Source organism: Catharus ustulatus, chromosome 13 (genome assembly GCF_009819885.2).
Source record: "Catharus ustulatus isolate bCatUst1 chromosome 13, bCatUst1.pri.v2, whole genome shotgun sequence".
NCBI lineage: Eukaryota > Metazoa > Chordata > Aves > Passeriformes > Turdidae > Catharus > Catharus ustulatus.
Window position 1 is genome coordinate 17,512,595 of NC_046233.1, and position 20,821 is coordinate 17,533,415.

At 62.1% G+C, this 20,821-nt stretch overlaps 3 protein-coding genes across 4 annotated transcripts in view; 2 read left to right on the top strand and 1 right to left on the bottom strand.

The window, feature by feature from the left end:
* Positions 1-958, bottom strand: part of RBM6 (RNA binding motif protein 6) — a 58,087-nt gene extending 57,129 nt beyond the window's left edge. The window contains exon 1 of one of the 2 annotated variants that reach the window (XM_033071183.2): positions 851-958. The gene's annotated coding sequence lies outside the window, so the exon portion shown is untranslated. The remainder of the gene's footprint in view (positions 1-850) is intronic. The other variant, XM_033071184.1, reaches the window with a different exon arrangement.
* Positions 959-1,084: 126 nt separating this feature from the next.
* Positions 1,085-6,273, top strand: MON1A (MON1 homolog A, secretory trafficking associated). Its single transcript, XM_033071185.2, has 6 exons — positions 1,085-1,250; positions 2,502-2,644; positions 2,850-3,317; positions 3,509-4,274; positions 4,370-4,517; positions 4,965-6,273. The coding sequence occupies exons 2-6, from the start codon at positions 2,518-2,520 to the stop codon at positions 5,103-5,105; spliced, it is 1,650 nt and encodes a 549-aa protein (XP_032927076.1). The 5' UTR covers positions 1,085-1,250; positions 2,502-2,517; the 3' UTR covers positions 5,106-6,273.
* A 1,873-nt stretch (positions 6,274-8,146) lies between these two features.
* MST1R (macrophage stimulating 1 receptor) lies at positions 8,147-15,182 on the top strand. Its single transcript, XM_033071705.1, has 20 exons — positions 8,147-9,364; positions 10,485-10,673; positions 10,754-10,879; positions 10,957-11,127; positions 11,325-11,494; positions 11,583-11,760; positions 11,846-11,991; positions 12,098-12,259; positions 12,396-12,489; positions 12,592-12,816; positions 12,897-13,043; positions 13,120-13,279; positions 13,363-13,455; positions 13,532-13,759; positions 13,840-13,920; positions 13,993-14,174; positions 14,249-14,358; positions 14,454-14,619; positions 14,697-14,833; positions 14,912-15,182. Exons 1-20 carry the CDS (start codon positions 8,147-8,149, stop codon positions 15,180-15,182), a joined length of 4,254 nt encoding a protein of 1,417 aa, XP_032927596.1.
* Positions 15,183-20,821: the final 5,639 nt, after the last annotated feature.

Consider the following 20,821-nt stretch of genomic DNA (forward strand, 5'->3'; position numbering starts at 1 on the left):
AGGACTCTCACACCACCAACACTCTGACAGGATAGGAGTAGACTCCACCTTCAGCAGCATTGCCAAAAGTAACACCACACAGCAGCAGCAACACCAGCCTCTTGAGGTGCCAATTCTTCTTAAAAACAGAGCAAGGGAGCTCACTGTCATCACTCCCAGTCGTTCCTGATCACTGCCTTATCTGGCCTCCACCAGAACCAGACCACATCCTGCCTCTACCTAAGCCTTTACTTACAGCCCAAAATCCCATTTAGCCCATCACTTGGGATTACATCTGCTAACACACAGCTCCCACCAGAACCCCCTGCATCCCAGCATGAATCCAGCCCACTTTGGTCCATCCCTTTTACAACCACAAATATTCTGAGATGGACACAGTGGAAAAAATGACCTAGTGCAAAAAAGGCCCTAATCTTGATCAGGGCCTCAGAACAAGACTGAGATACCCAGAAACACCAAAACTGCTGACAATGATACACACACGGTAGGCCTCAACACCACCATGTGGGATACTGTATCCTGATCCAGGGGCCGAGCATGCCAACCCCACAACCCACATCTCACCGGGGGCGTGAGGTGCTGAAGACACCGAGTCCTGACACGCAGCTGCGGGCCCACAGCGCCAGGACCTGCTGCCTCACGCCCCGCAGCGGGCCGCTCCCGGTCTCACTCGATTCTTGCACCACGGGTGACCCCAAAACAGACACCCCCCCCCATCCTCATGGACTCCGTAGCCTTCCCTCCTCTACCCCGGGAGTCCCTCGGGACACTCCTCGCCGCTCCCTCCGTACCGAGAGAGATCCCCTTTATCCCAGACGATCCCCTTTATCTCCCCGGAGACCCTCATCACCTCCTCCTCTTCTTCCTCCTCCTGCTCCGCCGCTCCCGCCTCGCACAGGCCCCACGGCCGCCACGGCGGGAACCCGGAACTTCCGGGTCCCTTCTCCCCGAGGGCACCCAGGGGGTGCTGGGAATTGTAGTCTCTGTCGCCCTGTCCCTGCCGCCCCTTCTCAGGCTTGTCTTTGCAGCTCACGGACTACAACTCCTATGATCCCCCTTGGAGCGCACCGCCTACAACTCCCATGATACCCCGCGGCGGGTCGCCGCGATGGCGGGGGTGTCGCCGCGGTCGGGGCCGGGACCGGGGGTAGGGCGGGAGGTGACCGCCCGCCGCCGGCTCCGACCCCTTCTCCGACCCACCTAGGCCGTGCCAAGGGGGCTGCAGGGCGGCCCCGGGAGGAGCCGCGGAGGTGGGTCCCTGCGCGTTGTCCTTAAGGGGGGTCCTGGGCCTGGGTCGTGTCGGGGCTGCAGGAGCGGTGACACCTCAGCGCTGAAGGGGGAAGGGTCTGGATGGGCCCGTGCTGGGCCGGGAGTGGTCCTGGGGTGAGTCTCGCCCACAGGAAGGTCAGCAGGGTGAGGAGGAAAGGTGAGGACCGGGCCCTGATCCACTCCCCGGCACCCTCTAGAACTGTCACAGGATTTTAGTGGGGTGTCTGGCTCCCCCAGGTGCAGACGGGATCCCGGTAAGCTCCCCGGCGCTCTCCGGAGCTGTCCCAGGCTCCCCCGGACGAGGACAGAGCCCTTACCTGTTTCCCCGTACTCTCCAGAGCTGTCCCAGGGTTTTGTGGGGTGAGGATTTAGCTCCCCGGGGTAGGACGGAGCTTTGACCAGTTCCCCAACACCCTCCAGAGCTGTCACAGTTTGGGGATGGGGGCTGCATGAACTCCCCCAGGTAAGGACAGCGCGCTGACCCACTCCGTGGTACCCTTCAGGGCTGTCACAGGACTTTGTGGGGGCTGGTCTGGCTCCCCCAGGTGCAGTGTTTGTTGGGATTAGGTTTGGGAGCAGAAAGCGTGCCGGGACACAGAGCAGAGCCTGGGCTCCGTGAACTTCCCTAGCAGCTGGGTTCAGAGGAATAGGCTCCTAGCCAGCCTGCCTGCCTCCTGTTTGCTTTTTCTTGTGCTCACTTTTGGGCTGGTTTTCCCCCAGGGAAGGGAGGAAGGAGCGGGCTGGAGTCATGGCCTCTTCTGGAGAGGGCACCCAGCTCCTGAGGTGACGCCATATGTGCCAGCTCAGGAGGAGTGTTAGCAGCCTCGGCCCATCGCAGCCACCTGACCCGGTCCAAGGACGGTCATAAACCCCTCCCTTTGCAAACAAGAGGCCTCTGGGATCTCCGGTGTATGGGACAAGCCCCATCCAGGGCCGTGTCCCTTCCCCCTTGCTGCACAGGGAGGCTGAGCAGCTTTCATGGGGGAAATCGGGGCCAAGCCTGGATGAAAAGTGGCGTCGGCAGGGGACTGGAAAGAGCTGGGGCTGCGTGAGAGAGGAAATCCTGCTGGATTAGAGCGGCTTTCCTGACATCTCACCAGGGCTCGGTGCTGCCTGCTGAGCCAGCAGTATTGGGCCATGGGTGCTGGCCTGGCCGTGCTGGAGAACAGAGCATTTCAGGGCCTGCTTTGAAAGCGAGGGGACGCAGGGGTGACACTGTGGGTCACGTGCAGGTCCTTGCCCCGAGGAATGGCTGCAGATGTCCACAAGAAGAAAAGCTGGGAAGTGCCCAATGGGTCCTTGGCGCCAGGAGATGGGCAGCACGCGGAGAGGTCTGAGAGCCCCACGCCAGGGCTGGCACAGGGCACAGAGCCAGGTATGGACCACAGCTCACCAAGGGGGGAAAAGAGCAGCTCCTCATGCAGGCTGGGATCTCCACAGCCCTGTGGGAAGGGGGAGATGGGCCCACTCATGACTCCCACCAGCAGGACCCGCACCCACAGGGTGCTGTGGGATGGGGAGAGGAGGCAGGTCCACATGGGGAATGCGTGGACGGATGCTGCACGGCCCGTTGTTCCCAGGGGCGGGCCAGGAGGGCGCCATGTTCGTGCACACCCGTTCCTATGAGGACCTGACCAGTCCCGAGGATGGGGCAGCCGCGGCACGGAGCCCAGAGGAGAGACAGGGGGAGCCGGCCAAGCAGAGCAGCATGGAGCAGATCAGCAAGGACTTCAGTGAGCTGAGCACGCAGCTCACAGGCATGGCCCTTGACCTGGAGGAGGAGATGAGGCCAGGCAAGGAGGGGAAGCTGGAGCCATCCCCGCAGACCACCCGCCGTGACTCGGTGCTGTCAGGGAAGGAGGAGGAGGATGTGACCATGGATGCCTGGCGCTTGCACAGGAAGCACGTCTTCGTGCTGAGTGAGGCAGGCAAGCCCGTGTACTCCCGCTATGGCTCTGAGGAGGCCTTGTCCAGCACCATGGGTGTCATGATGGCCCTGGTGTCCTTCCTGGAGGCTGAGAAAAATGCCATCCGGTCCATCCACGCAGGTACCACCCTGGGGGGGAATGGGATGGGGGGGTCACAGCCTGCCCATCCATGTGCCTGCCACCACGGGCCATGTCTACTGTCCCCAGGGGCAGATGGGTTGCTGGGGGGAGAGGCTGCAGCCTGGCTGTAGCCCTGGGCAGCCAGGCTCACAGGTCTGTCCCCGGACCCTCGGGGACTCCCTCCCAAGCAGATGGCTACAAGGTGGTCTTTGTGCGGAGGAGCCCGCTGGTGCTGGTGGCAGTGGCACGCACCCGGCAGTCGGAGCAGGAGATTGCCCACGAGCTGCTCTACATCTACTACCAGATTCTGAGCCTGCTCACCTGGACCCAGCTCAACCACATCTTCCAGCAGAAGCAGAACTATGACCTGCGCCGGCTCCTGGCTGGCTCTGAGCGCATCACTGACAACCTGCTGGACCTCATGGCCCACGACCCCAGCTTCCTGATGGGCGCCGTGCGCTGCCTGCCCCTGGCCGCCAGTGTCCGGGACGCTGTCAGCAGCAGCCTGCAGCAGGCCAAGGCCAAGAGCCTGGTCTTCTCCATTCTGCTGTCTGGGAACCAGCTAGTGTCTCTTGTGAGGAAGAAGGATCAGTTCCTTCACCCTATTGACCTCCATCTGCTCTTCAACCTCATCAGCTCTTCTTCGTCTTTCCGGGAGGGTGAAGCCTGGACTCCCATTTGCCTCCCTAAGTTCAACTCCAGCGGTTTCTTCCACGCCCACATCTCCTACCTGGAGCAGGAGATGGACCTGTGCCTGCTGCTGGTCTCCACTGACCGTGAGGACTTCTTCACCGTGTCTGACTGCAAGCGGCGCTTCCAGGAGCGCCTGCGGCGGCGGGGGGTGCACCACGCTCTGCAGGAGGCCCTGCGCACCCCCTTCTACAGCGTCGCCCAGGTGGGCATCCCTGACCTCCGGCACTTCATCTACAAGTCCAAGAGCTCCGGGCTCTTCACCAGGTGAGGCCCTGGGGAACCACTGGGCCAAGGCTGTGGCACGTGGCACGGGCCAAGCCCTTTCTCCAGGGGTTTAATGGAGTACTGTGTTCCTGCAGCCCTGAGATTGAGGCTCCCTACGTGCAGGAGGAGGAGAAGGAGAGGCTTTTGGGGCTTTATCAGTACCTGCACAGTCGGGCTCACAACTCTTCACGGCCCCTGAAGAACATCTATTTCACAGGCCCCCGCGAGAACCTCCTGGCGTGGGTAAGGGTGGGGCTTGGTGAACATGTCTTTTCTGGTCTGGGTGGTGGGGAGAGGCATGGTAACACTACACAGCAGCAGTTCTGTGGTCCCCTGGAAGGACCCCAGCCTGTGCATGATCCTTTTGGGGGTGAGCCTGTCCCTGTGTGAGAGATGGACAAACGGGAGACAGCAATGGGAGCTGGTGGATTCCAGCACCAAGGGCTGTGCCATGTCCTGTCATGAACTCAGTGCTGTGGAGAAAACCCACTCAGAGGACAAAGATTAGGATTTGATTTTCACACATCTGAGCAAACCAAATGCTACCTATTTAGAGTACCCCACTGCCACTTTGCGTCCCTGCACTGGAGCCTCTCTGTCCATTGCTGGTAGCCCATGGGGGGAAGATGCAGTGCCAGCCCCAAGTGGGATACACTCCTGTTCCCAGCATGTGTCCTGTTCCTTCTCCAGGTAACCAATGCCTTTGAGCTCTATGTATGCTACAGTCCCCTGGGGACCAAGGCCGGCGCCATCAATGCTGTCAACAAGCTCATGAAGTGGATCCGCAAGGAGGAAGACCGACTCTTCATCCTCACGCCTCAGACGTACTGATGGGCATCAGGCCTCATCCAGGGCATGGAGCCAGCTAGGAGAGCCCCCACTGTGCTGGGGAGCCCATTCCCATGGACTCCATAGCACAGGGAGACCCCACCTGCAGGACTGTCCAACCTGGTTGTTAGAGATGGGGTGCACAGGGAAAGGGAAGGGGCTGAACAGGACTTTCTCTCAGCTGCAGGCAGTGCCCCACCTGGGCAGCTGCTCTTCCTCTGCAGTCCTCAGCTCCATCCCTTGTTGTGGGGGTCCTGGAGTGAGGCTGCTGGTACCACAGGTTACTGGAGGGGAGCAGAGCCCCTGGGTCCTGCTCCCTGTGCCTGGCACCTCCCTTCTCTGACATCCTGTGGCTGTGCCAAGGGTGGGAGTTCCCAGGGGAGGTGTGACAGCACTCAGGGGACCCCTATGTTTCTGTGCCCGCAGATGACGGGTGACACTGTCCTGGCAAGGGACAGGGCTGGCCTGGGGCACACACAGCTCCTCTCCCTGCCTTGGGGGATCTGGACACCCCAAGTGCCAGGGAGCCTCTGCAGTCCCAGAGTGGGTTTGCCCCCTTGGCATCTCTATGAGCCTGGACCCTTCCCACTGTGGCTGTGAAAAGGATGTCTGTCCCTGGGGATGCTGGCAGGCAGGATGGGTCAGCCTGCCCCAGCTGGGACAGCAGGATCCTGCCCACCTCACCACAGGAAAACAGAGCAGCTCCAGAAAGCTGCTGAGGTGTTTGTCAGGGTGCTTGTGGGCTCGTGGTTCTGGCTGTGGGTAGTGGACCCTAAAAGGGGCAGCTCAAGCACATCTCCTTGGAGACCCCCCTGGTGCAGGGCCACGGTGCTCCCCAGCCCATGGAGGGTTTTCCCCTTGGCACGGGAGCACCTGTGCCCCAAACCTAGCCCCTCCAGCCAGCTACACTGAGCTTCCTGCACCTCCCTGACCACCCCAGGCATTGGTGTGGGGCTGAGCACCTGTGAACGGCCCAACTCCATGTTTTGGGGCTGTCTGAATAGTGCTGGAATAGGTGTTGTAGGAGGGGCAGAGCCATCAGGATGACACCCTAGCACAGAGGGAGCTGGGAAGGATCTGGCAGGGCTAGCACAGGGATCTGCTCCTGTATTTATGCTCCTGCCAGAGTGTAATCGCTTGTCTTTGCTCATAAACATTATCTGGACCTTAAGTCTTGTCGCATTCTTGTATGTTCACTGGACTGGGGGGAGGACCAAGCTGGAGCGGAAGTTTGTTCCAAGTTTTGGTACGGTGCAGTCCAGCCCCGGGCATCTGCTGGGAGCCAGGAAAGCTGCTCGGGAGTGGTGCGAGGTTGCCGGGGTTGTGCTGGCAGGAGGCGGCGCCGGCTGAAGACTGGGAGTGGCAAAATCCCCGGGCTGAGCTGGCTACGGCCAGCTCATGTCGAAACCGAGCAGAGGCGCAGCCGGAGGAAGGGGCTGTTGGGTAAGGCCCGGAGCCAGCGGAACTGCCGGGCCTTGCGCAACACAGGGCGGGAGCTTGGGAGGGCCGGGGCTGGACAGGCGGAGGCACAGGGCGCTTTCGGCAGGCTGAGCCTCTCCTGCCGCCAAAGTCCCCTGCGCCCTACTCACCAGGAAGAAAGTTCCATGTGCAAAGCTGGGATTCGTGGCCCCAGTGTCCGAGGACAGCAGGGCACTTGGAGGGCAAATCCATGTATGGATCGGGGTGTAAAGGATCTGCCCGCATCCCTACGAACACCAGTCACTCACGGAGGTGCTGGCACCTCCTGCCACTGCGGGCAGCCAGGGGGAAAAGGGGCATGAGATACAGAATGGGCACAACAGAAATTACCATCACAGTTGCTCTGGCAAAACTGGCTCTCCCAGCCTTGCTCTTTTCGCCCAGCTGGGAATTCCGGTGCTGAGCAGCGAGCGCAGTGTCACCGCGGGAACTTTGGGGAAGCGGCAGTTCCGATTCCAAGGGTCGGGGTGTCAGCCGTCCCTATGGCAGCGAGGGCTGGGGGTTGCGGCCGAGGGGCCAAGGGGACCGATGTGCAGGACTCCACTCGTACCCAGGGATGCTGCTGGCAGCCACCTCCCAGCCACGGGGATCCCCCGGTGGCCACCCGGACCTGCAGCCGAGGCACTATGCCAGCCGTGCACCCGTGTTCCGATCGCCTTGATTCACACCCGTGCGCCTCTTGGGCACTGTGCCCAGCCGTGCCTGCCCCCCCGGGAGTGCCCAGCCACCCTCCGGGTACCCCGATCTCCGTGCTTCCCGAACATCTCCGTCCCCCCGGGCTGCGTGTGCCGGTGCCGGCCCGCGGGGAGCCCCGGGCGGTGCGGAGGCAGGACCCGCCCAGCCCGTTCCGCCCTGTCCCGTCCCGCCTCGCCTGCTCCGTCCCGGCCCCGCTCCGCTCCGCCCTGCCCTGTCCCGGCACGGCACGGTACAGCAACGCACGGCAGCGCCCAGGTGAACGCCCTGCCGCTCGGCACTGCTCGGATCGGACCGCACCAGATCGGACCGGACCGGACGGGGCGGGGGCAGCCGGACTTAATGGAGACCCCGGACCTGGTGAGTTGCGGCGGAGCCGGGGGTGGAGGCCGGGGGTAGTTCGGCGTCCCAGTCCCGGGAGCCTGCGGGGACCTTGTCCTAGTCCCGCAGGGATCCCCAGTCCCCGTTGCTGTCCCGAGAACTGGCAGGGTCCCTATCCCAGTCCCCGGAATGGGTCATTGCAGGGCAGAGATGCCCTAGGGTGACAGGCAGCATCTGTAGGTGGCAGAAGGCAGGATTTGTCCCTCTGCCACAGGCAGCTTGGCATCACCTCCTACTCATGGTATTTCGGAAGAGGTTTGGTGTGATTGATCCTCCCTCGGCACTACCCATCATCATCTGGCCCTTGGGAACCCTGGCACCCTCAACTGACACCCGGCTGTGGCTGTGCCCAGGTCCTCACCTAAAATAAGTGGGTAAAACCGTTCCTTTTTTACTTTTGGCAGATGCAATGGTGGCCCATCCTCCGTGTGTTCTGAGCCTGCTGGGTGCTGAGCACCATCGATAACCCTACACCAGTGGCACTGCACAGCATGGGCCTGTCGTGCTGTGTGTGCCTCTGGCTGCTGCTCGTCCTGGCCCTGCTGGGTGCCAGTGCCTGGCAGTGTCCCCGCATCTTGTACAGCTCCACCAGGAACTTCTCCATCCCCTACACACTGCCCAGCCTCGATGCTGGCAGCCCCATCCAGAATGTTGCTGTCTTCACTGACTCCGATGTCCCAGTCGCTGTGTTTGTGGCGGTCCGCAACCGGATCCTGTTGGTCAGCCCCGAGCTGCGCCTGCTCTCCGTCCTTATCACTGGCCCAGTGGGCAGTGCCAAGTGTGAGATCTGTCACCTGTGCCCAGCCACCACAGATGGCCCTGAGGACAGAGACAATGTCCTGTTGCTACTGGACCCGCTGGAGCCATGGCTGTACAGCTGTGGCACGGCACAGCATGGGCTGTGCTATCAGCACCAGCTGGAGGTGCAGGATGGTAAGGTGGCCATCACAGCCACACACTGCCTGTACTCGGCCATGGGCAACAGCCCTGCATTCTGCCCTGACTGTGTGGTCAGCCCACTGGGGACCAGTGCCACTGTGGTGGCCACCTCCTATGCCTCCTTCTTCTACCTCGGCTCCACCATCAACAGCAGTGTGTCAGCACAGTACAGCCCGCAGTCGGTGTCTGTCCGACGCCTGAAGGGCACCTTGGATGGCTTTTCAAATGACTTCCAGTGGCTGACGGTGCTGCCACAATACCGCAACAATTACACCATCCACTACGTGCACTCTTTTGCCGACGGGGACCACGTCTACTTCCTGACGGTGCAGCCGGAACGGCCGGGATCAACAGTGTACCACACGCGCCTGGCACGGCTCAGCAGCCACGAGCATGACCTGCGCCGCTACCGCGAGCTCGTCCTCGACTGCCGCTTCGAGTCCAAGCGCCGGCGCCGGCGCAGCAAAGGGGAGGATGATGAGAGGGACATTGCCTACAATGTGCTGCAGGCAGCCCACGCTGCCCGCCCTGCTGCACGCCTGGCCCGTGACCTCGGCATCAATGACACGGACATGGTGCTCTTCGGGGCCTTTGCCGAGAGCCGGCCGGAGAGCCGGGTGCCACAGGAGAACTCGGCTGTCTGCGCCTTTCCCCTCCGCCTCCTCAATCAGGCCATGGAGGAGGGCATGGAGAAGTGCTGCGGCACCGGGCACCAGCCACTGCTGCGGGGGCTCAGTTTCTTCCAGCCGGTGGAGTACTGCCCACACAATGTGAGTGCTCCACCCTGCACTGCATCCGGCCCGGGAATCCTGGGGGTGGGCTGGGATGTGGGAAAGTGGGTTTGGGAGCTGGGAAACACTGGTAGAGCGGGATGGATGGTGGGGTGGGGTAGTGCAGGGGGAGAGTGGCATCACCCAGGTGTGAGTCAGCCCAGCAGCCACCCACCAGCTACTGCAGGGGCTGTGGTGTTCCAGCAGCCCCGGCTGCACCAAGAGGCTGGGTGCAGGCAGGGATCCTGCTGAGCCCCTCACCGCACTGGTACATTCCTCTCCTGGTATGGCCTCCCCGGGAGCCTCGACTCTGGCCCCCATGGTGACTGTCCCTGGACCGCAGCCACCCTCTCAAGCTTGTTTATGTTTGGGGGGTAGGAAAGCCACAGGGCCTCGGTGCTTCGCAGAGTGGATGTATGAGGTGCGGGCTGCTCTTGCCTTGTCCCCCAGGCCCAGCCACCGCCTTCTCTGGGCAAATAAACCGCAGGCGGAAGTGTAATTAGTCACCGGGGTTCCCCATCTGCCGCAGCCGCGGGGCACGAACACCGTGTCCCAGGTACAAGCCCTGGCATGGCCAGGATGCAGATGGATGGGCACCCCAGCAGGCCCCCCTTGTCCCAGCACATGACACGAATTTTTGTGTCCTCAGCCAGGCTCAGGGCAAGGTGCAGCCAAATCCCCTCCTCTTCCTGCACAGAGCTGACAGCTCACTGCTGCTGACTCACACTGTGGCAGGGGAAACTCAGTGGGGACCCCAGCCCCTCTGCACTAGGGGTGGCCGGGGGGGACCCCATGGCTCCTGGTGTCTCTCTTCAACCCCAGCCCCTTGCTGAGCTCCAGGGGTCAGGGAGGACTGGGGTTGAAGTGTGCATCCTGTGTACAAATAACTATATCCAGATGGGGTGAGAGGGGAGGGCAGGATCTGACGCCACATGGGGAGATTGAGGGAGGGCCTGCCGATGTTTTTTTTCCCCAAAATTTTCACAGCCTGGAGGGGAACTTAAGCAATCTGGTGCTGCCCCAAAATATCTCACAGCGCAAACTGGTGCCTACCCATGAGGGTGTGAGAGTCGGGGTGCCAGGGCCAGCTTCAAGTCACCCACCCCTTTTTTGGCCGCAGGTGAACCTCTCAGCACCAGTGGTCAACACCAGATGCTGGGATCAGCCCACGCTCATCCCTGCTGCCTCCCACAAAGTGGACCTGTTCAATGGGCAGCTGACAGGTGTCCTCCTCACCTCCCTCTTCGTCACTGCCATGGGAAACGTCACTGTGGCCCACCTAGGCACAGCAGAAGGACGCATCTTCCAGGTGGGATGGGGGGTCGAGTGGGATGACAGGTCCTGGCAGGCTGTGGGGTATGCTCAGTCCCCTGCTCTGCCCTGCTGCAGATGGTGCTCCAGCGCTCCAGCTCCTACCTTCTGACCTTGTCCAACTTCTCCCTGGGAGAGCCGGGGCCAGTGCGAGGTGCCATGGGGCTGCAAAGCCACTCACTGTTCTTCACTGCTGGCACCAAGGTGAGTGAGGGGTCTGAGGGGCATAGGGTGCACATGGAGCTCCATGTGTCCCCCTCACCTCCACTGTCCATCCCCAGGTGTGGCTCCTGAACGTCACTGGCCCTGGCTGTCACCACTTCTCCACATGCCAGCGCTGTCTGAAGGCCGAGCGCTTCATGGGCTGCGGCTGGTGCAGGAATGGGTGCAGGCGCCGCCACGAGTGCCCCGGCCACTGGGTTCAGGACAGCTGCCCCCCCTTCCTCACTGACGTAGGTCTGCGCTGCTGTCCCCCTGCTCCTCACACCTCCCAGGCACTTGGATGGGGAGGGACATGCCAAATGGGGTGGCATGTGGTGGGACCCCCTCCCTGGGATGAGTGTTGTGTTCCTCGGAGAAGGGTATGTCTGGATCCACAACAGCCACTGGACTTTGGGGGCTTGGGGTCACACATGTGTCTCTCCCACAGTTCCATCCCCGGAGTGCCCCGCTGCTGGGTCGGACACGGATAACACTCTGTGGAATGACCTTCCGCTCCCACCCGGAGCCCGACCCCAGCCGCAGCCCCCGCAGTGCTTACCGGGTGGCAGTGGGACAGCGACGCTGCACCGTGCTGCCGGAGGAGAGCCAGAACTACAGGTGTGCGCAGTACTGGGAGAGAACAGCAGCAGAAAGGGGTCTGGGGCTGCCCCCGGCCTGGGGCTGATCCCCCATCACTGTCCCGCAGATCTCCACCCACCTCGCGCCGCAAGGAGTTTGTGGATGTGCTGGTGTGTGAGCTGGAGCCGAATATCCTGGCAGCAGTGGAGGGCCCAGCCGACGTGGTGCTCACTGTGGAGGAGCCCGCCAGACCCTCTGGCTTCCGGGTCTACGGCTCCTCCACCCTTGACGGCTTCATCTTCGTGGTATGGTGCCACACTGGCGGTGCCCCTGGCAGGGCCGGCGGGGTTTGGTTCACTCACCCATCCCACTGATCCCATCTCTGCTCAGGAGCCCCACGTCAGTGCCCTGCACCCCCCGTTTGGTCCCCGGGGGGGTGGCACCCAACTCTCACTCCATGGCACACACCTCTCGGCAGGGAGCAGCTGGCGGGTGATGGTCAATGGTTCCGAGTGTGCCCTGACTGGGCAGCCCAGGTACCCCCCTGCCCTGCACAGGCGCAGCAGGGTCCCCAGCACGGCACGGCCACGGGGACCCCCTGCAGTCCCGCTGTCCCCCCAGCCACGGCTGTCGTGTCTCCAGGCAGGGCAACGGGACAATCCAATGCACTGCTCCCGCCGCTGGTGGCCTAGGCGCAGCCTGGGTAGCCCTGTGGATCGACGGGGAGGAGTTCCCTGCTCCCGAGACCTTCCAGTACCGCCCTGACCCCACTATATCCACCATCGTTCCCAGCTGCAGCTATGAGTGAGTGCTCCCTTCCCTGGGTGAGGGGACAGTCCTATCCTCCCACTGCTCTGGCTGGGCTGGATGAGGTGCTGGGCATTGCAGGTACCCTGGGGACCATGTGCACCCCGGGGAACCTGATCCCTGCCCACTGCAGGGGCTCGCTGCTCACCATTATCGGCACGCACCTGAACTCCGTGTATCGCGCCAAGATCCGCTTTGAAGCCCGTGGTGTAGTTACCCAAGCTACAGTAAGCACCAGGGTGTGGGGCCACGGCTCCCCGGTCCTGCCCACTCCACCCCAATCCCCTGGGCACACTCCGAGCCGGTGCTCAGCATCTCCCTGCCCACAGGAGTGTGAGAGCCCTCTGGCACCGGAGCGCCTGCTGTGCCCCAGTCCAGCCTTTCCCTTGGAGACCAAGGTGGAGGTGGTGCTGGGGAACCTGAGCGTGCTGCTGGACGGCGCCCACGGCCGCTGGCTGTTCCGTATCCGCTACTACTCCCGGCCCAAGCTCTACCCCTTGAACGAGGGCAGGCGGTTCCGCCTCAAGCCCGGCGATGATGAGATCGCGGTGAAGGTACGTGGGGCAGTGGCGTGAGCCAGAGTAGGGGATCCCACTGCCAGGACCCCTGAGCTCACGGTGCTCTGTCTGGGCAGCAATGGGGGCTGGATGCCGTGGCCACCTGCATGAACATCACCATGACGGTGGGGGGCCGGAACTGCCACCCCAACGTGCTGAAGAACGAGGTGACGTGCCGCCTGCCCCGAGAGCTGCGCCTGCCCGAAGCTGGGGCCCCCGTGGAGGTAGGAGCCCCCCGGGTGGGCAACCACCCGCCCCAGCCAACCCCACCCCATCCCTGCTGAGCCCCTGATCCTCCAGGTCTGTATGAACGGAGCCTGTGAGGCGCTGGGCTGGGTGCTGTCCCCCCCCACCTCGCTGGACTTGGCCGCCAGCCTGGCTCTGGGCATCGGCATCACCTTCCTGGTCTGCTGCATCCTGGCTGCCGTGCTGTTCCGCTGGCGCTGGAGCAAGAGGCGGGGTGAGTTCCGTGCTCTCCGAGCGCTCGGATGTCCCCCACACCCCTGCCACACCATCCCCTACCCACCCCCCTGCTGCCTGCAGGTACGGAGAACCTGGAGCTGTTGGCACAGCCCGGCCGCAGTGACCCCCCTGTCACCATCCAGCGCCCCGGCGTCGACTACAGAGAGGTGCTGGGTAAGTGGGTGTCACTTGTGGGTGACGGGGTGCTGGGTGCTGCCAGCCCTCACCCCGCCTCTGCCTGTCCCGGCAGTGCTGAACACAGCGGGCACTCCCGGCCCCGTGGGGCCCCGCACACGGATCACCAGTGCCGGTGCCAATGGCAGTGCTGGTGCAGCAGGCGGTGGATCCCCTCTGCCCCTGCTCAGGACCACATCCTGCTGCCTGGAGGATCTGACGCCGGAGCTTCTGGAAGAAGTGAAGGACATCCTCATCCCCGAGGAGCAGCTTGTCATCCACCGCCACCAGGTCATCGGCAAAGGTGACTCTGCACCCCGGTTTGGCTGTGCTGTCAGCTGCCCAATGAGTGTGCTGCCAGCGTTGTGCCACCTGTCCCTGCAGGGCACTTTGGCAGTGTCTACCATGGCACCTACATGGACCCGCTGCTGGGGGACCTCCACTGTGCTGTCAAGTCCCTGCACCGTGAGTCCCTTCCCGTCCCGTGTGTGCTCCCATGGCACAGTGGCAGAATGTCCACAGCTCAGCTCTCCACAGGCATCACAGACCTGGAGGAGGTGGAGGAGTTCCTGCGCGAGGGCATCCTCATGAAGAGCTTCCACCACCCCCAGGTGCTCTCGCTGTTGGGGGTGTGCCTGCCCCGCCATGGGCTGCCCCTTGTTGTCCTGCCCTACATGCGCCACGGGGACCTGCGCCAGTTCATCCGCAGCCAGGAGCGGGTAGGGAGTACCCCCAAGGGGAGTGGACAGTGATGGGTGCCAAGGTCTCCATGTTCACTACTGCTATCTCACAGAGCCCCACAGTGAAGGAGCTCATCGGCTTCGGGCTGCAGGTGGCCCTGGGCATGGAGTACCTGGCCCAGAAGAAGTTTGTGCATCGGGACCTGGCAGCCAGGAACTGCATGTAAGTGTGACTGTGCCCTCCAGACCTCCACCACAGGGTAACCAGCTGGGTCTGGGGGTGCCCAGGAGTTCCCAGCTCGACCTGGTGTCCTACAGGCTGGATGAGACGCTGACAGTAAAGGTGGCTGACTTTGGGCTGGCGCGGGATGTGTTTGGCAAGGAGTACTACAGCATCCGGCAGCACCGCCACGCCAAGCTGCCCGTCAAGTGGATGGCGCTGGAGAGCCTCCAGACCCAAAAATTCACCACAAAGTCTGATGTGGTAGGCATGACCCCCTCCCCATCCTGTCCCCCATCTCCATCCTACCTGTGTGCCCACGGCAGCTCTCTTCTTGGCAGTGGTCCTTCGGGGTGCTCATGTGGGAGCTGCTGACACGTGGGGCATCACCGTACGCCGGGGTGGACCCCTACGACATGGCTCACTACCTGCTGCAGGGGAGGCGCCTGCCACAGCCCTCTCACTGCCCCGACACCCTGTGAGTGGAGCTGGGGGTGGGCAGGGTGGCAGGGGGGTGTCCTGGGGGCGGCCAGCACTGACTGGGGTGGTGGTGCAGGTACAGAGTAATGCTGAGCTGCTGGGCACCGGCACCCGGAGACAGACCGTCCTTCACTGGGCTGGTGGGTGAGCTGGAGCGTGTCCTGGCCACACTGGATGGTGAGCACTATGTCAACCTGGCTGTCACCTATATTACCCTGGACTGGGATCCTCCCTTTCCCCCTGCTACCCCGGGGAAGTTGCCTGATAGCGAGGATGAGGATAAATATAATGAGGAGGAGGAAGAAGAGAAGGAAGAGGAGGAGGACGACGACACATCTGTGTGCTGATGGGATTCCCTGCACCATGGGGTCTACCACAGGGACACTCCCCCAAGGAGGGATGCAGTGTGCAGCCAAATGCTGTGGGGCACCCTCCCCATGGGATGGGTGCTGGGAGGCAGCTGGGTGCCGTGGAGTGCTCACCCATGGCTCACACCCAGACCTGGCTGGTTGCTCCCCAGGATTGGTCCCACTCCACAGGATGCTGGGGGCTCAGTCCTGCTCTGGCTGGGTGGTGCGAGGCTCATCCCCACAGTGATGAGTCTGGGGTCTGGGGCTCAGTCCCATAGTGGATGGGTGCCGTGGGGCTCCATACCCAGCAGGTGCTGTTGGGTGGCCTGGCCTTCTCAGGGCTCCCATGGAGTCTCCAGCCTCAACTGCTCAAATCACTCATTAAAACCTAATTATATTTTTTCTCTGACTGGGGCTGTGTCTTTGAGGGGCCACGCCCCAGGCTGGCTCCCCCCTTGTGGCCCTGGCATGGGTGAGGTGTCTCCCCACCCACTCCTGGGGCACCCACCTCGCGGGAGGCACTGAGGAGGGAGCACCCACTGTTGCTGTGCCAATGAAACGAGGACACCTGCACAATGGTACTGCTGTGGCCACCCTGGAACCATCCCCCAGTGCCTGCCACTCTGGGGCCCCAGTCTGCACCCTGTGTCCCACCATGGCCCTCTGACCTTGGGACATCTGGGAGGTTTTTCCTGAAAGTCCTCCTCCCAGTCACATTCATCCCAGCCCTCACAAGGCTTGTAAGAAGCACCATGCTCCTGGGCATATGGGACATGCTGCCCCTGAGATTCATGGCGTGATGAAATTGCAGTGCCCATGGGATCGTGATGCTCCTGGGATGATAGGTGCCCAGGCATCAGATCAGGATGCTCTTGGGGTCATGGGTGCCCAGCCATGGGGTCATGGAGCCCTGGGCAAGGGATTACAGTGTCCCTGGCAATGAGGTGCCTGTGGGACCACAGTGGTCAGGACATGCAGTCACAGTGAGGACACGATGGCACCCAGCTCCTCACCCTGCCTGCCTGCACAGAGTTCAGTGGGGCACACTGCTCCGCGCTTGGGGCTTCTGTCTGGTGACCAAGACTCATTACCAGCTCCACTTAATTACACCTTTATTGCTTCAGTACTGCCTGTGCAGGGGACAGTGCAGGGTCTGGGCATGGGTCTGTGATGCTTGCTGCCCAATGAGCTGGATTTCTGTTCCTTTTGGTGGAAGTGGTGGCAGATGTCACATTTGCAAGGAACTCGTCCTGATGAAGAGGTCCCTTCTGTTCCAGTTTTGGGGCAAAAATCACTAGAACAAGACACTGGAAAAGAGGAGAGGAGCAGTGATGGGCATTCCTCGTCTGGGTGCAGGTCCAGAGTTTGGGGCAGGGGACAAGGGCAAGGTCTGGAATGGATGGATGGATGGATGGATGGATGGATGGATGGATGGATGGATGGGCAGGGGATATTCAAGACAAGCCCAGGATGGGCAAGGGATGCTGAAAAACACACCATCTGTGGCTGTGGGCAGCACGGCTCCTGCTCCACGTCCAGCCACACGGGCCCTGCCACCAACACTGACTTTAAATAAAACCTCCTCGGCTGCTCATTAAGCAGTGCTGGAGCCTGGGGCCGCATCAGCTCCCATCAGCCAAGCTGTCCATCTCCACCAGCACCTCGCACCTGCACGGCTCTGCCACCACACGCCCGAGGGCATTTTTAGTGCAGCTGGGTCTCAGCATCCCACGGTCAGGGCAGCTGCCAGCACCACACCTCAGTTTCCTCACAGTGTCACTGCTCTGCTCCCCTGGCCTGAGTTCTGGGGTGACCATGACCTCCAGTGTAGGTGCTGACCTTGCACATGCAAGGCCAAGCAGCACCATTCCGGCTTGCTGCCGAGTTGCTGTGGCAACAGGAAGAGCCTGGCACTGTGTGGCTATTAGGGCTGGATCAGAAATGCTGGGCACTGGTAGTGGGGCATGCTGCATGCCTGGGGGGCAGCAGGGGTGGCTGATTGGGGCAGCAGCTCATGGGATGCAGGGATGGATGGACGGATGGATGGGTGGATGGGTCAGTGGATGGATGTGTGGATGCATGGAGGGATGGGTGAATGGATGGATGGATGAATGGAGGGATGGATGGATGGACGGACTGGACGGACTGGACGGACTGGACGGATGGACGGACTGAACGGATGGACGGACGGACTGGCACCCTGGCTATTGCCCTTGGCACAAAGCAGAGTGGGTGTCCAGGGCTCTGTTTGGGTGGAAGATGCTTGCCAGGCCTGCTGTCCAGTGACACAGGAGACAGCTGTGGGAGCACCCAGTGGGAGCAGGGTACCTGGTGGGGGCAGGGCTGTGCATGCCAGCAGTGGGGTGGCACAGTGAACTGCTTGTTAGCTGACAAGTCTGGTGTGGTCACAGTGATGTGCATGAGGGTGGCCCCTGCTTTAGGTTGCTCCCCTCCCCCCACAAATGTGCCTGCAGAGATGACAGATTTCATGCTAATCCACATTTATCCTGCCCTAATTACGCTGCAGGAGGTGAGGAGTGAGCACCCAGACTTCCATGCCAAGGGCTGGCATGTGCCCACCCCTGTCTGATGCTGCCTGACACTGCTAGCTGAGACTGGTACTGGCACTGTGCCCGCTGTCCCAATGTGTCCCAATGGCACCAGGGACAGGCAGGTGACCTCTCAGGGTGGCACCTTGCATGGCACCTAGCACCCCTGCCCCAGCTGAGGGGTGTCTTAGAAATGCCATCTGGGCACCCACAGGTGGGCAATGGGTGATGGCACCCTGAGGTGCTGTGTGGCTGGGCATGGCTGGTGGAGCATCGGGCTGAGCTGTGGGCAGCTGAGGCCGTGCCGTGCCGTGCCACGCTGTGCCAAGTTGTGCCAAGCCACCCCGTGCTGTGCCCATCCGCCACGGCTGCGGCAGAGCAGCCAGGGTCCCATCCCGGCAACGCGCCCTGCACACACAGCACTTTAAATGTTTTATTTGGGGAAAGTGCTGTCGTTAGCAGGGATTAATTATTAAAATCGCAGCCATCTATAAAACATGAGTGGCCGCACGCGGGGCTGCGGGCGCACAGCAGAGCCGGGCACGGTCCCGCCACCGGCATCGCCCGGGGATTCGCAGCCACAGCGCTTGCCGGTGATGCCGCAATGGCACCTGGACCGCGGGTCTGGGCTCCTGGGGCACGGTGGGTGCAGGCAGCGGGTGCCACGGGGTGGGGGCTGGACTGGGGATGGGCAGAATCGTGCTAAATCAGGGTTTGGGTGAGGCGGTGGTCTCCGGTGCCAGCCGTCCCGGTGAGAGGTGGCAGGAGGCAGCCGGCAGCGCCGAGCTGTTTTTAGCGGCTGCCGCTGCTGGGGAGCGGGCGTGAAGAGCAGCAGCCGCGGCACCGACGTGCCAATTTTAGAAACCAGCGAGTTCTGCTAATGATGCCTGTGAGCGGCGTGGGGGCTGCACCCCGGTACCCCCGGTCCTTGCTGCCCGCACCCCGGCTCCCGCAGCCAGCCCTGTCCCTCTGCCCTCCCGCCTGGCCCTGGAACCTGCAACTGGGGGCACCTGCACAGCCCGGGGCACCCCTGCACCCACCTGAGACTCTGATGGCCCTCAGGGAGCTCTGCTGGCCTCCAGAGAGCTTTAGTGGTACCTGGGGAGCTTCAGGAGCCCCTGGGAAGCTTTGGTAGCCTCTGAGGACCTCTCCTGGTCTCTGAGGAGTTTCAGTGGCCCTTGGGGAGCTTTGCTGGTCCCTGGGAATCTCTGCTGGCCTCTGGGGATATCTGCTGACCCCCCAGAGCAGCTTTGCTGGCACCTGGGGAGCTCTGTTGTCCTCCAGGAAGCTTTACCCCAAAGCCTTCCTCATTATAAGGCACATATTTTTCTCCTTTCTCTGCTCCTGAGACAGCACCAGCCCTCAGCTGGGGAGGCTTGCCCCATCCCAGCACCCATTCAGGACCGGTGCCAGCCATGCCCCGAGTCCTGATCCTGATCCTCTCCCTGGGGGCCAGTTCTCTCCCTGAGCTCTCACCCTGAGCAGCCTCCCTGCACCCTGGTCTCTATGGTCGCAGATACTGCCAGAGACCCAGGGAACCCCCAAATCTCTTTCAGTGGAAGTGGAATCAAACCCTGACACCATGTCATCTCTGTGGTGCAGGAGTACACTGTGGAAAACAAGCTCCCTTTCCCCATCAGGGCTCCAGGGGCTAGAGCCAGTGGAGAGGTGGAGAGGCACAAGGCTTTTTGTACTGTCATCTGCACAGACCACATCTGGAGCAGGCTGGTCAGGGACAAGCAGCCACGGTCAGTGGTGCCCAGCCAGGTGTGGGGCAATCCTGTCCTCACACATGGTGTGGTCACTCACTGGGATGGGCTGGTGGAGCTGTGGCACTGTAGGGGACACCAAGGTGGCCGAGCTGAGTGGCTCTCTGGCTGTCTCCCTTGACGCCTTCCAGGGCACATGGATGCCGCAGGACACCTATGGGGAGGGCAACCCTGCCACTGTGCACCCTCACTGCGGCCCATCCCAGTAAACGGCCAGGGGTGGCCACCAGCAGCTGCACCGCCTCTTTTTCTCTCCCCGCTGCTCCCCGCCGGCCCCCCGAAAGGAGGGATGGGGTTTATTTGGCCCCGTTGCCGGGCCAACGTGCACAATTATCGCTGATTGCCTGGCGGTTGCCATGGTGATGGCAAGCACGCAGGGATGCGGTGCCGCGTGGTGCTTGAGTCACGGACACGCTGAACACCCCCCACTGCACCCCACTGCACCCCACCACAGACGTGCTGAACATGCATCCCACTGCACCCCGAACAAACATGCTGAGCACCCCCCTGCTGCACCCCACTGCACCCCCCAGCATCATCTGGGCTGGGCCTCCAGCCCCTTCACCCTCCTGGGGCAGGGGAATACAGCCAGATGTCCCCCAGCTGAAGCAGCGGGTATCTCCAGGTGTCCCCCACCCCATCTGAGGCACAGGTGTACAGCCAGGTGCCCCCAGCCCTGGCAGCCCCACCTCAGGCATTCCAGGCTCACTCTCTCCAGAGGTGCCGTAGGAAAAATCACCCCAGACCAGCCATGGCACCCCACACTCAGCTCTGGGGTGTAGTGAGAAGGGGGTGGGTGAACGGGGAAGTGGGACACGGTGCTGCAAGGACAAATGCCATTGGGGTCAGCAAAGCTTATCATCCCAAAATGGGGCACAGAGTGAACCAAGAACTGAACCAGAGTCAGGACCAGGAGGGGACCAGTACAAAGTGATGGGACACTGTGGCAGCTCTGCCACGGGCAGGAGACCGGTGCCAGGAGGTGACAGGCGCAAGCCAGGGTCAAGGGACAATGGAGAAGTGCCACAGATCCCTCATGCTGCAAGCCACCACCGGGCAGCTCCGAACCACATGGGTGCCTGCTGGTAATTATGAGTTACGCTCCAGGTCCCCACGAGGTGCAGAGATTAATAACCATGGCGCGCTGCTGCCAGCCAGTATGATTAAACTCTTGATTAGAAGCTCAAACGACAGTGCCCTGCTAATTCCCCCTGCTCTCACACACCCTTAATTACCCAGCACGGGTGGTGATAGGCCTGGGACTGGCAAGGCTCAGTGCCACACAGGGGACAGGTGCTGGGGGCACAACTCTGCCTTG

Coding starts and splice junctions, on each gene's coding strand:
- MON1A (XM_033071185.2), top strand. CDS start 2,518: ATGGCTGCAGATGTCCACAAGAAGAAAAGCTGGGAAGTGCCCAATGGG. Junction 3,318..3,508: donor CATCCGGTCCATCCACGCAG/GTACCACCCTGG, acceptor CCTCCCAAGCAG/ATGGCTACAAGGTGGTCTTT. Junction 4,275..4,369: donor AGCTCCGGGCTCTTCACCAG/GTGAGGCCCTGG, acceptor GTGTTCCTGCAG/CCCTGAGATTGAGGCTCCCT.
- MST1R (XM_033071705.1), top strand. CDS start 8,147: ATGGGCCTGTCGTGCTGTGTGTGCCTCTGGCTGCTGCTCGTCCTGGCC. Junction 10,880..10,956: donor TCTTCACTGCTGGCACCAAG/GTGAGTGAGGGG, acceptor GTCCATCCCCAG/GTGTGGCTCCTGAACGTCAC. Junction 13,921..13,992: donor TGCTGTCAAGTCCCTGCACC/GTGAGTCCCTTC, acceptor AGCTCTCCACAG/GCATCACAGACCTGGAGGAG.